Here is a 17588-nt window from a genome sequence, read left to right as displayed (position 1 = left end):
GCAGACATTAATAAGTAACCCCTAAAATCTTTAAAAAAATTTTTTAGTGCAGATTAAAAGCTTGTGTACTGCATTCTGTCCGAATGAGAAATTAAGAAATGTTTGACAATACAATACTGTTCAAGCAAATTGATTGTGAATTTAAGATTTTATGAGAAGAATTTGCACTGTCCATGAGCTGGAGGGGGGTTAATGTCATGTCATGTCTTTTGAGTAAATGATCAAGGTGAGCATGGCAATTTGGCACATAGGTAAAATATTAATTTCAAAGGGCACCACCCTTCGATTCAAAATTCACTCTGTATTGACTAGTTACTATAAAGTATCTTTATTTCTCTGTTATATTACAAAATTACAGCTAATTTTGGCGAGGTACCTACAGTATGTGAGTGTTGTCTATCCTGTCCAGCAGATATCCAGCAAAACCTTTGTGTGGATCCCAAAGGGATCTCTGGTCTACTATGTTTACTAACTGTATCTGTTAATGTTCCAGAGTCAGAAAAGCATCCCAGGTAATGTATTAGGTCACCACAGAATGTGTGTCATGGTGTCTTGTCGTTGTAGCATATGTGGGTCAAAATCCAAAATAGTTTCCAGGGTAACTATATCTTTATTGTCAATAAAACACTGAATCCTTTATTTGAATAGAACGAGGGGGGGGAATTATAGTGGTGGAGTAGAAATTATTCTTCGTGGCTTAAACTGCAAATAAATAATAATAATAATAATAATAATAATAATAATAAATCAAAGGGACACATTAAAAGAATGCTAACATTGATGGTATAATAAAAACTGGATCTAGAATAAATAAGAGTGCGTAAATATAGACTTCTATAAAATCTAATCTAGAAATCTAACTTGCTCAGTGAACATAATAAAATTATGGAAAATATTTCCACCCAAGTAAAATGCATTAATGTAGCCAGAAAAAAAAATTGCTGAGTGACCTAAATATAAATTTGTTGGGTCAACATGATGAATTTGCGTTACTGTTACTTAATTACCATGGTTCAACTAGATTTGTAAGGGTAAAGGTAAAAAAAAAAAAAAAGAAAAGAAAAAACTATGTCCCTTTGATTGCTTGTTTGTTTGCACTCGGGGTCACCACAGCAAACCCAACGTGGATCTGCATAAATTGTGCTGATCCAACACAGCAAAGGTAAGTTGACATGTAACTATACCATTTTAAAAGTAGTTCAAGTTCAAGTTTCAAGTTTATTCGCTTCAAGGAAAAAAGAAGAACTTAGCAACAAAATAAAAACAAAATAAATAAAACTGATTTCACAGTCAGTCTCTACTTTTTATTAGCGTAGTTGTTACTACTCTATAAATGAAGTAACTCATAATCATATTAAACAAGTCTGAATGGCCCAAAGTCATTACATCAGTATGTTACATTTACACTTACAGGGCAGGGGTGATAGCCAAGTGGTTAGCGCACTTGGTTTCAGTACTGAAGGTTCCTGTTTCAAACCCCACCCCTCCCACATTTCTCCAAGTAATGTGGAGTTGCATCAGGAAGGGCATCTGGTGTCAAATCTGTGCCAATTGAACATGCAGATCCAGCTCAGATTTGCTATGTGACGACCCCAAGTGCAAAGAAACGAGCAGCTGAAGGGACCTAGTTTTTATTTTTGCTACATTTACCCTTACAAATCTAGTTGGCCTGAACCATGGTAATTGAGTAACAGTAATGCAAATTCATCATGGCGACCCAACAAATTTACATTTAGGGCAAAATTTACGTTTACAAATCAAGTTGGCCTGAACCATGGCAATGAGGTAACAGTGATACAAATTCATGTTGGCCCAACAAATTTACACTTAGGTCACTTTTTTAATGTGGTCTTCTGTAAAGTATATGAAAACTAGGTCATATTTAATCAGGCTTTATTGTTGAGTGACAATCAGCAGCTCATTCTGTATTGTCATATACTCGGCCAAAAGTCCAAACTCATGTTTTCCTTTCTTTTCTTTTACTCTAGAAACACAGTTTGTACCTTAAAACTTTCTTGTTATATATTCATATATTTGACATAAAAAAAATAATCTCACATTTGATTTAGCTGGAATAGAAATGTCTGGATGTTTACATTTTTAATTATGTTGAACCAACCAGCATTAGCATCAAAGGCAACACTCTGAAAAATGTATAGAAAATATTTATTGCATGGAAGGAGGCTTCTTTTTGTTGAATAACGTGAAGGAAAAATAAAGATGAAAATTACCAATACAGCGAGGTTGAGTTCCACTCCAAGTGCCATCACTTTCACAAAGTCTGGTTGCTGTGCCAACCAGAATGAGAGGCGGAGCACAGCTGAAGGACACTTCTGATTGATAGATGAAACTTCGTCCCTCTCTGAAACCACCAACTGGTGTACCCGGGTCACCACAAAACTTGGCTGCACAAACACACAGACACCAAAATCCCATTTCAGTATGTACCACCAACAGTGCTGACAAGAACACAGCATTTTATGAACTAAAGGCAGGACTCAGAGTGTAAATAAGAGTCTGGGGAAATGTACCATTGTGAGTGTGGATACACTTACGTAAGCACTGTGGCAGCATACCGCTCCAGGTGCCGTTCGCCACACAGGTCAGGACAGCTGGGAACGAGAGCTCATATCCAGGTGAGCAGGTGTAGCTCACACTGCTGCCCCATTCAAAGTCACTGCCCTGCAGTACCCCATTACTGATGGCAGGGGGAGCCGGACAGGTCACCGCTAGAAGACAGGAGGGGTGAGACTAATTTAAAAAAGTTGCTTCTGGCTGATAAATAGCTGTCTTGTAATTACATCGGTGCAGATTCATTCAGTCATTTGCAAATGACAGATCCTCATCACTCCGAGTGGCAACCGAGTCTTCATTAATCTACCTGTGCATATTGGCATATTCCCGCTCCATGTTCCGTTTTGTGTGCACGTCCTCATGGGTGATCCATCCTCCTCAATCCTGTATCCCGGTTGGCACTGGAAGGAGACATTCTGACCGATCGTATAGTCTTCTCCATAGCGAAGGCCGTTAGCTGGCATACCTGGATCCCCACAGTTTATCACTGCGGTGATTGGGTTTGGAAGAGGGGTTGGAGTGGCAGAGAGGGGACAGAGATTAAGATTAATTTTTCAGGTTGGGTCGTGGCACAAGATAATTTTCATTCTGCTCCTTTGTGTAAGTAATTTACATGATGAGGAGAGATAAAGGAGGAGGGAAGAGCCACGATGGCGAAAATGAAGCTGAGAGAAACAAAGAAGCCGAAACAGAGAGAGAAGGAGTGAAGGAAAATAATGAGGCTGTGAGGGCAACGGATGTTTTATACATTTCCTCTGTCAAGAAAGGAAAATACACAAAATGCTTTAATGCTGTCTCAATCACTTATAGATTGTTGAATTTTGGGAGATTTTTTTCAGAGGATAATAATGACGTCATATATTGATCTCACTTCTTATGAATGAAGCAACAGTGATATTAAAAATAGCTGTGGTCCTTCTGTGACTCTCTTAACGGGTATTAGCGTTCCCTAGGCTGTAGTCATGAAACCCTGTCCTTCATAGTCTAATCGACAGTTTCAAGCCTTTTAAATCCACCCCAGATACTGTTGTGTTTGTGACTAGCTGTTGTGCAATCTACTGTAAAAGTACTTTCACATAAATCAGGGATTCTTGTTATACTGTTTTCCTCTATTACAAATGTCACTCGTAGAGTTTAAAAATTTGGCAAACTTCAGTTTGAGACATAACCCATTAGTGTATTAAAAAAAAAGCTTTTGCCATGGAACTCAAAAAGATCCAAGTACAACATTTGTCTGTTGATTACAGTTTCATTACAGAGTTGAAAACAAAACACTAAATAAAGGCTCAATTCTCCCATGTGCAATCTGGCAAACTGTAGCTAAAATTTTCCATCATCTTCTTAAAAAACAAACAAACAAAAAATACTCTTCTACATCAATAATCTATATACCTGGTGATCTAACGGATCATCGTTTCTCCAGTCACTGCCACAAAAGCCTATAACTAAAATAAGATATCTTTATTGTCATTGCACAATACAATGAAATTTTCTTGGAACCATCTTCCAGGTGGCAAAATAAAAACTTAAAAACAGTTAATATAACTGTTAATATAACTACTATAGAGTTACCATAGGTGTCTTGGTGACTTCCCTCATTGGCCTCCTCCTTTCACTCAGTTTTGGAGAACTGAGTATTCCAGACATGCAGTACCATATTTTGTGTATTTCTGAATGATTGATGTTCATGTATCCATCCCCTGACTTGTCAAAAGAAAACTGGCTGTAAAAGTGTTGATTTGTATGAACAATAATCCTCACTTTTAGTTCATCCATTTACTTAAGGCCTCTGAAAATGGCTTTACTGTGTATTTATATGTCCGGAAATATGATTTTGTTTTTTTCCATTTTATTACATTTAATCTTTTTAAACCCCACATATTACAACTGAAAGTCCACACTACAGGCATACAGACTGTTTCATTTCAAATCCATTGTGGTGAGGTACAGCAGAAGTAAAATTCATGATATGTATGCAGATATGTATGGACTTGACTGTTCACAGTACATTAAAGTTCATCTTTCAAATCCACACACTGCAGTACAACCTGTCTCTCAAGCAAACTGTTAAAAAAAAAATCTCTTCTCAATAACATGCTCTTCTTCAGGTCTCCATGGATGCTTCATATTATATATAAAAGGCAGATATAGTATGTGGGGGTGTCCACTAATGACTGACCTGTTGCATAGCAAGAGCAACGCAACCCCCCCACACACACACAGCTAGTTTTCAATATAAACATTGATATATGTCCTCAGTTTTTATAGTATTGTTTTATTTTACAATATTTAGGTGGTAACTATGGACAAGCATTATTTGCTTTATCTCACATTTGAACTGGCCAATCACTGTGCAGTATAAACATGAGCATGCAAACTCCAACTGTGTTAACATACAAGGAGTCAAGAGTCTGCAGAAGACAGGAAGCGGTATTAACTTAAAAGTCATTTCTGAGTTGACAGTGACAGGTTGGTAACCGGTAACTCGTGTGCTGTTGGTGGTCTGCAAAAGCTCAAATTCCTGAACTTGCTTAGATGACAATTAATGGAGATATTTACCTTCTTCTCCTGTTAATTATATGGTGACTGTTTCATGTAAAAAAATGGACCTTGATGATTCCCAAAATAGCAAATGATTGACAAAATAAACAAAAGAGAAAAATCAACTAGCGTTGAGACAAATGTTCCAGGTTAATGCATTTGCTGGACTGGGATAATGCATGTTATGATGTGCTGTAGCTTACCATTAGTTTATTGCACTGCTAATACTATGTACTATTAGCATGGATGTGGGGGTTCATGGCCCTGGTGGTGTTCATGCCCCTCATCAGTCCTTTAAAACAGTGCTTTTAACACTTTCAAAGTGAGACAAAATATATCTTACTGGTGCAGTTGGGCTGTGCTCCAGACCAGGTTCCATTGGCCTGACACTGCCTGGTGGTGGCGCCGGTGAGTACATATCCCTCCATGCAGGAGTAGATGACGGAGTGAGAAAACGTTGTTCCATCCAGGCGAAACACTCTGCCATTACTGGGGGTGCCAGGGTTACCGCACTGGACAGCTGTGGGAAAGCGAGGGAATGAGAGGGAGTCAGTCTCATGCATGTCAATGAGTTTCAGCTCCAAGACCAATGTCCTTTCAGGAAAAATAAACCCTCATAACTGGGTCAGTGCCCATGACATGTCAAGATTACGTAAAACTCTCTCTGTACCTTTGCAGAAGGGCTGTGTGCCGGACCACGTCCCGTTAGGAAAGCACATCCTCTCTGATGAACCAATCAGATCGTAGCCTTCGGAGCAAGTGAAGTAGACCTTGGAACGGATCCTGAAATCCGTTTGTTCCCGAGACCCATGGGAGGGTATGCCAGGATCCCCACAGGAGCCTGCTGTATCACCTACACAGAACAAGAGTGAGACCGTTAAAGATAAATTGTACTTCTGGCGCTATAGATGCATGATATACACTGGCGTGAGCATCTACAATGTGTTTATCAGTGTCAGTTTGCAAGTAGACAACAGGTGCAGCAGACTGCTGTGTCGCTATCTTTTGGAATCAACTAAACACAGCAGAAGTTGTCACAGGAAAGACATCAGGAAAATCTACAGGTTATGTGTTGACAAATCTAGATTTACATTTTTGGCAAGGTGCCTGTTAAGGTGTAGTAAGATCCTCTGCAGACTACCAGCACAATCCACCTTGAGGCATGTCTTTAAAATTACAATTGCATCATCATCAACACCAGCCGCAGCTTCCGCAGTGAGCCAGTGTTTGTGAAACCTGAAAACAACTGACTGGCAGGAAGATTCAAACCAAGATGAAGCAGCAGAGATGTGCCAGAGAAAGAAAGTAGATTTTTAAAAATGTAAAAAAGAGCAAGCTTAGCTCAAAATGATGTAACAGAAAAAAATGTCAACACATACAGATAGCGGAGAGTAGGGGGAGTGAGACGGCACTGGAAACTGAACCCAGCAATCTGACTCAAACATTTGAATTCACTTGAATGAAAATTTAACTCTCAGGGCAAGCAAGTATGAAACAGGTGCTTGCAGCCACTGCACATATATATAAGTGACACGGTGCCTCTGCCTGAAGACATACATGGATCAGAGCTGGGCTTCCAATATGTAAACCCGAGTTCAAGTACCTGGCTGTGACCTTGTACATGACACTTCATCTGCATTGTCCCAGTCCAACCACCAGTAAAAATGGGTCCTGGCCTTGGCTGTGGAAATACTGTAAATGCTAGATGGAAAAGAAGTCCTTCTTCTTCTCATCCGTGTCACGCTACAAGTATAAGCACTGGCCCCAACTGACCTTTAACCCTGCATAATTTTACTTTTTCTTCTTCTGTTATTTATATTAAACATTACTACCAGTCAAGTCTCTTACAGCTCTACTCATCCTCAACAGATGTGAGAGAAATTCTGTTTTCAAACTTTCGATATCAAGAAATGCACAAGTATCAATAGGACACCAGCAGTAGAGCTCTAAATTTAGTCACAACTGCACTTTTCCAAACCTTCAAATGGCACAGTGTAGTTAATAAAGCATTTGTGCATAAAATTATTAAATTACTTATATGATTGACTGTGCATTACACCTGCCATAAACACACCAGAACTTACTCCTGAGATTGGTTGTAATAAAGTGATGCATTAGAAAAAGCTACACCCAGCTGGTCCAATATCTTTAGGCATTTTATATTATTAATGGGATGAAAATTACAAAATAGGTTGCTTGCATTTTTTGCCATTTTGAATGTAAAAGGTGAACTTTTAACTCCTGTGGTGGGTTACGTATTGGTTCCACTGGATTATTTTTCAAAAGTTGTTGGTCTTTCGGCTGCTCTCGTTTCTTCACAGTGGTTCTAGCATGGATCTGCATTGGGATTTGGCCAGCAGCAGAATGGGTCTTAAACCAGTCCAGGCATCCTTCACCTACTAGGCCGTCCCATTATTCATTAATATGGTGCTTATCTGAAAAAATAGAAAATGCCTGAGGAAAAAAAAAAAAAAAAAAAAAAAAAAAAAATCACTCAATTACAGAAATATTTTATTGTATAAAAATAAACTGCAATCCATCACCTTTGCAAAAATGGGGCATCATGTATATATGAGATGCAAGCAAAAAGTATGAGACCTCATTTTGCACAATATGACCCTTTTAATATTTATCTTATTGGATCCAAGACTGTTTCCTTTTAAAATTTGTCCAATGAACATTAAAATCTGGACAAAAAAACCTCAAGAATCAAGCATTTTAAAACAGTTTTGAGCCTGTCAGAGCTTCTTGAGGCTGTTAATGAACGATTGTTAAAGCTGAACCTGCATTTTGTGCCTGAATGACCGTAGAAGCACAAACTCCCACATTTGAGGTTTAACAGTGACAGTTATTAATGCAAGTTACTTTGGTATGAAAAGTATTTCACATGTATTTTACCTGCATGTGTCGCAGAGCGGCAGTAAACACTAATGGGGTCCTTCACATTAATCTGTGCACTGTGGACAACTCACAATAATTATGTTACCTATGCCATTTATCTTGTATAGGTAACATAATTATTATGCAATTCAAAAAATATACTTCATGTATTTTAAATAAATACTGTCATTATTATTGATTTAGAGTAATTATATTTTATTAATACTAAATACATAAAGCTGAGGATTATGCGTTTCAAATAAATAGGATTTATTACAGTAATGAATATGCATCATGTAAGGTTTATTTGGTAGGTTTGTATTAAAATTATAAAAAAAAAGTAAATGGGAATTTGTCATGTAATAAAATTACATCAATCTTAAAAGTTAGGGCTAAATATTTCTGTGAGTGTGGTGATAGCGTTACTTTCCTTGGGACCATTTAAAAAAAGAAAATCTGGTCTGGTACTGTTTAAATTGTGCAAAAAAAAAAAAAAAAAAAGTCTCCAAAGGCACAGACATCCAAACCAGTTATTGCTCTCAAAAACACTCTATTTACAGACCCAGTCAGTGATGTCAAAACAAAACGGGTGATTAATAGCGATTTTAAAAAAAATGATGCGTTACAAATACTGCAATTAATCTAAATTAACGTGCTATTTTGACAGCCATAATCCTTCCACAATTTAAGAGTTCTCACTGTTATTTTTCATATGTGCAAATCGAACATCTGTTTCTGAAAGAGGATCCCCAGATATCCCTTTTTTCATGTAATGAAGAGGTTTCTCCATTTTTGGTGGTATCCGCAATTATCGCCCACGGTAATCACAAAATTTATACCCCTGTGGTGTAGGCCCTCTGGCTTGAGCAAGAGGGTGAGATGACTTAGTCTACAACTACCTATGCCGGTGTTGCAGATCGAATGGTCCCCCCTAAAAATTGGTCCGCCATGCCTTCACTGCCCATGCTGCGGTTCACCGATTATCACCTTGTTTCTGTGTAAAATTGCACAGCAGTCATCATGTATCTGAGCGACAGATATCTGAAGCTTTTTTGCAACAATCATTTCCACATAAATTCAGCACTATTTCATTGCGTCTGTCATTTATAAGCATCACAGATTCTCGCCTCATTTCATCTTAAAACGGCCTTGTTTCTGCTTAAAACTGACTTTAGAAAGACTTAAGAGGTTTCACCTTGTCATCTGATGGTTAATAATCCCATTAATCCATTTGATTGCTTTGGGTAAAGACAGTCCATCTCAGAGGAGCTGCTGTGGTCCGAAATGATGCATGTGCATGTGCAGAGGCAGGGCGGATCAATTTTTAGGGGGGGCCGTTCGGTCTGTGACACCGGTACACAGATCTAGATGGCAAGGCCTGTTCCCTCCTGTTACTTTTCTTTATGTACCACAACATGCAGCAGGGGTGCCAGACGTAGGCTATAACTATACTTCCACTGCTCCATAATTATAATGACACATCAGGGACAAATTCTTGAAATTTAGCTGGGAACAGGAGTTTTCTGTGACAATTTTTTTTCCCACATTTTTTTTAAATCCAAGCCAAGCGGCCCATTTTTACCCAGTGGCCTACCGGGTGTTTCCCAAATGCCTGTATGGCCAGTCTGCCTCTAGACGTAGCACGGGTTTACCCCAGATACCATTCCTGATGCAACTCCAGGTTCCCCCAGAGAAACAAGCAAGCTGAGGATCTGGTCTTCTTAAGAAGTCCTCCATCCAAGTACTAGTCAGGAGCCACTCTGCTTAGATTATAAGACCTAACAGGATCAGGCTGACACAGGGCACTGTGAAGAGGATGAGTGTCTGTGATTCCCATGGGATGGCAAGCCAGTTCATCACAGGTTACTTCCCCAGCCAAAGCTGGTACCCATTTGCAGCTGGGTGGACTGAGACAATGTAGGTGAAGTGTCTTTTCCATGTTTTTGGTAGCCCAACTCCTTAACCCACTGCACTCTGCATGTGACTAGGTTTGTGTGTGTGAGAGTGAGAGAGAGAGAGAGCCCCGTTCTGTCCTTGTCGAGCTGCCTGGTCAGCAAATCCTGCCTGACAGACAGAGCACACTCCAGGGAGCACAGAGTGACTCCCATATGGATTTTTGTTTTATCTTTGCTGGAATTGTAAAATTTTCATTCGACATCCTTTCCAGATAGTTCATTGAAAGCGTGCAAAATAAGTTATGTATCTTATTTTCTCAAAATTCTTTGCACAGTAACAACTACCTCAAGGATTTCGCAGATGTATCTGCAGTGTTTCTCTTATTTCCCTCATACTTTTGACAAATAACCTCATTTCAGAAAGGCTTTCTGTGCTCGGTGCTGCAAATATCTAGAGGCTTGCTGTTAAATTGAGCTTACACATAGCACAGACACAACAGTTAATGACATCTTTTTTTAATGCCTCAGGATTTCCAACTGTTTTGCAGATGTAAATAAATAAGGCTTTACAGAGCCATGTCATTGCTGTCGTTAAATATCAAGAAATGTGAGGAACTTAACTGTATTGAGATGGATCGTCTTCTGAATATTCCCTTCAGATCGGTCACAAACACACACATGCACACACGCGCACACACACAGAGCCAAAGACACTGCAATACCATCAACGCAACTCCTGTGGGGCCAAAGCACCGGGCTGCAAAGTCACCATGTAGCCTCAGGTGAATCAGGTCTTAACAGGGAGAACAACCAATCTACCCAATGTCACCGGGGCAAGTGTGTGTGTGTGTGTTCACACAGAGTGATGTGAGAAGTAATCTCTGTCATTTTCCCTCAGGTGAGTTTGGAACAACCACTAATCGCTCACACACACACATTCATATGTGATTTTGGCCGTGGTTTGACTTGGATAAATTCGTATGCAACTGAGATGAAGCTCTGCTTCCCAGGTTTGCATATATATATATATATATATATATTTATATATATATATTTATATATGAGCTGTGGGCAATAGTGCTCTCCCTCCCTCATTTGATCCATGGACTTCTTGCAGGCGGCCCAAGTGGTGAAAAAGCAAATCAAATCATTTGTAGATGATGCATACTTATTTTGCACTTGCTTACAAAAGACTTGTTTATCTTGGCTTTCAATACGGATTGGAAAATATCATGCTGAACACCTCAGGCATTGCTTCACCCATGATAAAGTTTTTTTTGTTTGTTTTTAAACTTAATTGTTAAATCTTGTCTGATGCAGATGCTATTTTAACACCAGGCCAACATCCACTAATAACACTACATGTGCTCCTGTGGGTGTATTGGTCTAAAAATAAGGTAATATCAGGGACAGAGCTGGTCGCATTATTTTCTGTCACCATAAGAGACCACCCAAAAGCCTGGTCTAAACTCCAGTGCTGCCTTGCGCTGTAGGATGAATGCAGGAGTCAGATTTGTCATACATAAGCAGTTTGACTATAACGTACACTCTGCCTTCACATATCACCAGTCATGTGCAACACCTAAATATATTAATATGGTAGTGTATTATGGCCACTGTAGGCAAAGGGAGAGAAAAATAGAGAAGGAAGGGAGAGGAAAAAAAGTTATGAGAGAAATGTGTCTGGGTCATCCACGGGTCATCATAATGAAACTGGGCAGAGGCATTTGACAATGCAGACAGATTTGTAGAAGATGAAGGCCCGAGACTTTAGAGTCCTTGTAATTCCTATTTTACTGTATGGTTGTGATACTTAGATGCTAAGCCAGTGAACTAAGGCGATGAGTAGATGTCTCTGATACCAGGTCTCATCAGGGGATCTTTGGGAGTATCACTTGAGCTGTGGGGAAACATTAGCCACAGTATTTTGGCAATGTGGCATGATCAGCACACAGGTTGCATCAGTGCTGAGGTCCCCAGGATTTGGATAAGGCCAGCAGATACCTATGTTTGAGTCATTGGGATGGTCTGATTGTCTTTCTTGGTAGTTACCATCCACGACCAGTTTGCAAGTTGATCAACACATAGAAGTTAGTTAAACAGACATTGTAGGGTGTATAATCCAGTGATGACACAGGGTTGTTGGCCTGGCGCTACAAATAATAAAACTGTATTTCATAATAAGTCCAAACAAATGACAAACTATTGAGACTCATAATTAATTTTGAAGCATCACAAGCTGTGAAAATACTGCAACCACTAACACCACAATTAACAACAACAACAACAATAACGATGACAACAATAAAAACAAAACAAAACACGTTTAGTTAAAATATTAATGCTCCTTGACAGGCTGGGCTGTTAATCTACAGCACACGAGAACATATGGTAGAAGATTTAAGCACAGAAACACGTTTTTCATCTTCTTATTACTACTCTGTTGTATTGTTGAGCTGAATTATCGAGCCAGCAGTGTTTCCACAAGCCAAACTGTTATCTCTGTTGGGCTGCGGTAGAGACCTGTCAGGTAAAAACCATGAATCATTCTTTTTAAACCATTACCCTCACTCACCCTGAAGGTCCCTCAGGCAATCACTGTAAATAACAATGTATTCTTCGTCAACTTGTCTGGAATGTGTTTTCAGTCAGTTTGTATATAAGCGGACTCTGGGAGCCTGTCGGCACAGAGAACCATAATCACGTCCCAGCCGGCTAACTGAGGAGCACAGAATGGAAACAGGATGTTTATTCATGGTACACAAGGAGGAGATTTTGTGTATAGAGAGATAATCTAGCCCAATTGGTTAGTGGGTGTGTAACATACGATGTGACGTAATGTACTGCGACACAGAAATATGACAAATGGCTCATCGTAAATAAAATTAAAAGCAAACAGAAAGTTTCACTAATTCATGTTCACATACGAAAGGTCCAAACTTGCTAAATGACAGGGCACTCTCAGCAGAAGCAAAATGCACATATTCAGGATCTGAGGTGCGGTTTATCCTCAACAATTAAGACTCTGCTTCCATGAACACTTCTGTGTGTATTTTATGGATTTTGGGCTGCTGGTAATGAAAAATACCTTGACGTTTTTGCATCACTTGCAGTTTTGCAGGTATAATTTATTCATATAAGTTCCCCATTCTATTAAAATTACTCCTATATATTGTCCACAAACCAATGGGGTTTTGTTAGGGCTGCAAACAGTTTAGGAAGAGTGTGCACGATGCCTTGGGCATGTCTGGGCATGCTTAGACAGGTTAAGATGCTGACAGACAGACTATAAAAGCTGCTCACATTTACAGATGTTACTTGGATGCATGATGAATCACATGGATTTAACCAATAGCACAGTGAGTACACCACAACACAATTCACTTGATTCAACTAAACCAGACAATTTGTCTGTGTCATTACACCATTAAACACAATGTAATTTAATTTAATATATTTATTAAAATGTTTCTAATACTATGTGTAGACTATGCTTTTCTATGTGATGCAAGAAATCTCAAAATATTTTTGTGTTCAGCTGGACACTGATAATCAAAATTTCAACATTATTTTTCCAGGAAAAGCAAAACTTAAAAAAAACAAAAAAACAAAACTGTTTTGCTCGTGTTAGCACTTGGGTGTGTGGATATGTTTTAAGGAAGATATGCTCCACAGTCCCCGTGACCTGATCTTGGATAAGTGGTTGAAGATGAGTGTTTATGCTCTACACTTCCCATTACTGAATTATCGATACCAGGGGTTTTCAAAGTGTGGGAGAGTGAGCGCCCTCTCAGAGAATAAATGACTAGCTGCCCCCCCCACGGACGCACATACACACAATTTCAATATCTTTGTGTGTTTCTTTTATTCTTTTACATCTTAAACACATTTTAAAAGTATTTGTGTTTTTTAAGGAACTGTCTATGCATTTACACATTTTACAGTCTTTGTAAACATTTTAAACATGTTTTTAAAGAACTTTCTATTTTTTCACACATTTTACATCCTTTTCAAACATTTTAGACGTGTTTTTAAATAACTTTCTATTCTTCTATTTGATCTTTTGTCATATTTAAACATCATTTTTTAAAAAATCTCTTTTTAAATGTCTTTGGCATAACTAACACATTTTAACAAATAATATTGATAAGATTTTATTGATATCGATGCCATTATTGATTCCGCTTATTGATCCGATTCCTTATCGATTCCCTGATCAATACCGCCTGTGAATTTTCTGTGTACTAAAAGTAAGTCTTAAAAGTAAATAAATATGAAATTGGTCACTGGATCTTTGATCTCGGGACATAAATAAACAAAATCTGTAGTTTTTTTCTCAAAGCATTTCCTTTCAGGCGTTAACGGCACAACTCTAACTCCATACCTCTGAGCTGAGCTCTAACAGCCGGCTGTGCTGCACTTCAACATCAATGTAATTCATAAAGAATGCAGGATGTCTTATTTTTGGAGGAAAAAACGTTTTAGTTTGTTGTCTGTGTTACAACATTTGGAAAGGGGTAACATTTTATTTAAACGGTGATTCGCTTTGAAGATATTACCGTATTTTCCGGACTATAAGTCGCACTTTTTTACATGTTTTGGCCTGGGGTGCGACCTATACTCCGGTGCGACTTATAAATGAAAAATATACCGGTAGGATCTCAATTAATTTACTGTAACAAAACAATTTTACGTGACAGAGTCAATCTATGTTTTAAAATGGCCACCAGAAAAGGAAATGCAATGCATCATGGGCACTGTAGTATGGTGGCCGTCCTATAGGTTATTCTGGTCGCGATAACCAATCAGAGAACAGAACGTTGGACGCGTATTCCTCACCTCACCCACAGCGTGAGAAGCTGACGAACACGGTGCTTGCTGTTATTCCACATGGCGAATAAAACAGCTTCAACCCTTGGATATCAGTGTGAGCAGAGTGTTAAGTTGACGCTGAGAGCTGCGTGGGAGCACTGGGTGAGCGACGGTGGAGGATAGCGTGTGCACTTGGAAGGAGCTGGCGTTGATGATTGTGAAAGCGTTTGAAGCAGACGAACATGGTGTTTATTATTCCGGGACAGCTAACAAAACAGCTTCAACCCTTGGATATCAGTGTGAGCAGAGTTGACGCCGAGAGCTGCATGGGAGCACTGAGCGACGGCGGAGGATTAGCGTCTGCACTTGGAAGGAGCTGTATTGCACCGCTGGGTGGTCATGAGCTGCGCAGGTAGGTGCTGCATGGTTTGGCTCGCAATGTGGTCCGCAAACAAACATATCCGTAGGTAAAAGCAGCTCACGAGAGGGCACTCGAGGCTTGTGTGACTGTTCCTGCGACTTCTGACTACCATAGAAAAATAAAATTTCAACGTTACTGATAACTTAACAAGACAACGGAGAAGGCCCGAAAAATGCCACCAAAAGAAAATCATACTCTGCAGATTACAAGTTAAGACTGGTTAAATATGCATCCGAAAACGGTAGCCGTCACAATATTATCATCTGAACTTTTCATGTTAACATACCTGTAGTCCATGGGACTTATAGTCCATGCAACTTATTTATGGTTTATTTTTCTTTATAATGGATAAAGTGGCTGGTGCGACTTATACTCCGGTGCGACTTATAGTCCGGAAAATACGGTAATTCCGACTGGACTCAGTGTCTCGTCAGAGAGCATTTGGAGCTGTGCGAACAGAATGGAGGATGATTCTCATTTCAACAAGACAAGACTCCCAGTTAATGACTTTAATCCGCACAAAACTGACTCACGATTGACATTTTTAAATGGCTTTGAGAAGGGTTAAGAAGGGGACTTGTCCCTTCTGAAAAGCAACAAAGCAATGAGGCACAAAGCAATGAGCCACTAAGCAATGGCTTCATTATTTTATGCTTCAAAGCAGAGTCGTTACAGAAGTGGTTGAATACAGACCAGCTGCAGGGTCTGCAATCAACATAAAGAAATGATCATTTTCTCGAGAAAACAACGGCCGCTCTGAAGGACCGATAAGGGAATCGTTTAGCAAAAGGCTATTGATGTCGGTGTATTGAATCATTTCTTAATGATTCGCAAAAAGAACTGGTTCATGAAACCCATCCCTCGCGTCCCCCCTGAAATTCTGGCGCTCCCCCAGGGGGGCGTGCCTCACAGTTTGAAAACCACTGATCTATACCCTCTATCTGTACATCCAAATCTCCAGTTATCCTGCCTATCAACTGCAAACAGGTCAACAAGTGTACATGCAGGATGAAAAGAAAAGTATTCATTCTGCTGAGTCTTCCAGTTATAGGTGATTCCCTTTGCTTTTCCAACTAGTATCTGTTTTCTCGAAAACTCATCCATAAGTGCATCTGAAAGGAAAGGTTTTAATTTTGTGTCCCTAAAAAGAGTTGAGAAAAAAAACCTACCTGAGCAGAAGGGCATGGGGGTGCTCCACATCCCATTTAGCTGACACATCCTAGACGATTCCCCTTTCAGCTGTCTTCCACCCAGGCAGGAGTATCGAACTGTTGAACCAAACGTGAACTTATCTCCATTCAGCACGCCGTTAGGGGAGACCCAGGATGACCACAATCTACAACTGGACACCCACAGAGAGAGAGAGTGAGGAGTTGCTAGATGTGAACAACATATGAACAACATATGGCTAATTTTGAACGCTGAAATGGCCCCTATTGACACTTAGGGCACAATCGTAATGACGCCTCATTGCCTTTGGCACATAGTGCAAATCCATTTGGGGCATGTATAAGTAGTTTTTTTTTTTCTTTCAATGGTATGCAGTCTGAAAATAAGGCGGAAGGAACAAAGGTGCCTGGCAGACTTCACAGACATGGCTATACAGAAGAGCACTCAAGTGAAAAAGGTTTCTAGCTTAGTCGATCTACAGCAATGAGTCAGAGTGAATCAGTGGGCCAGCCACCAAAGCTCCCTGAGGTGAAGCAGTGAAAGGTATGGGCCATGATATGGGCCAAGACAGTGCAAGTGTTCTTGCAATTAATCGCCTCAGCAGGCTATTTTACTGATTAGAGACAGGGTCCAAAGACATAGATTCACAAACAAAAACATGATAAATTCTGACCTTTTAGTTATACCTTCTAGATAAACTAAAATCACATTGCAGATTTTCATACTAACCTATACATTCAGGAAGGGTTTGTCCCATTGTCCAGTAGGTTGACAAGTCAGCACAGGTGACCCAAACAGATAATCCAGGGTTGCAGTCATAGAAAACCACAGTGCCGAAGGTAAAGTTTCCATGTTCAATTTTACTCTGCCGAATGGAGTTGGCAGGAACCTGGATCAGAGCAGTTGACCACTACTCACAGAGGCACAGACAGATGGACACCAAACACAAAGACACAGGGGGATGTGTTATTTGGCTTGAACCAAGGAGGGTCATTTCTCTCCCCCTCTTTCTTTTCACATGATCGCTCAGTTACACAGCAGTAAATCATATAAGCATTATCAGGACAATGTGACAAAAAGAAGATGGGACAAAAGGTCAGTGCTGAGATTCAGAGGTAGGCATGCGTGTCCTGGATCCAGCCTGGGTGCTTTCTTTTGTTAGTATTATGTCAAATGTTCTGCTCAATTCAGTGGCACTTGTACTGGTCAGCATGGCATGAAAGTGAAAATTACCTTGTTGAAGTGAATGTCTAAAAAGGGTCAAAGCTTTGTTATTTTTAATTTTTTAAGTGGAA

The 17588-nt window shown here is 39.6% G+C and overlaps 1 protein-coding gene across 1 annotated transcript in view; it reads right to left on the bottom strand.

Annotated features, from left to right (window-relative positions):
* LOC117502203 (CUB and sushi domain-containing protein 3-like) overlaps positions 1-17588 on the bottom strand; it is a 1088443-nt gene that overhangs the window by 32354 nt on the left and 1038501 nt on the right. The window contains 5 exon segments of the mRNA XM_034161241.1: positions 2232-2405; positions 2556-2729; positions 2882-3061; positions 5459-5635; positions 5786-5968. Of these exon segments, the coding sequence (XP_034017132.1) occupies positions 2232-2405; positions 2556-2729; positions 2882-3061; positions 5459-5635; positions 5786-5968 (888 nt within the window).

The sequence above is a fragment of the Thalassophryne amazonica genome, chromosome 20 (assembly GCF_902500255.1).
Source record: "Thalassophryne amazonica chromosome 20, fThaAma1.1, whole genome shotgun sequence".
Classification (NCBI taxonomy): domain Eukaryota; kingdom Metazoa; phylum Chordata; class Actinopteri; order Batrachoidiformes; family Batrachoididae; genus Thalassophryne; species Thalassophryne amazonica.
Note: the sequence above shows the minus strand (reverse complement) of the source record. Positions and strands in the feature narration are given on the sequence as shown.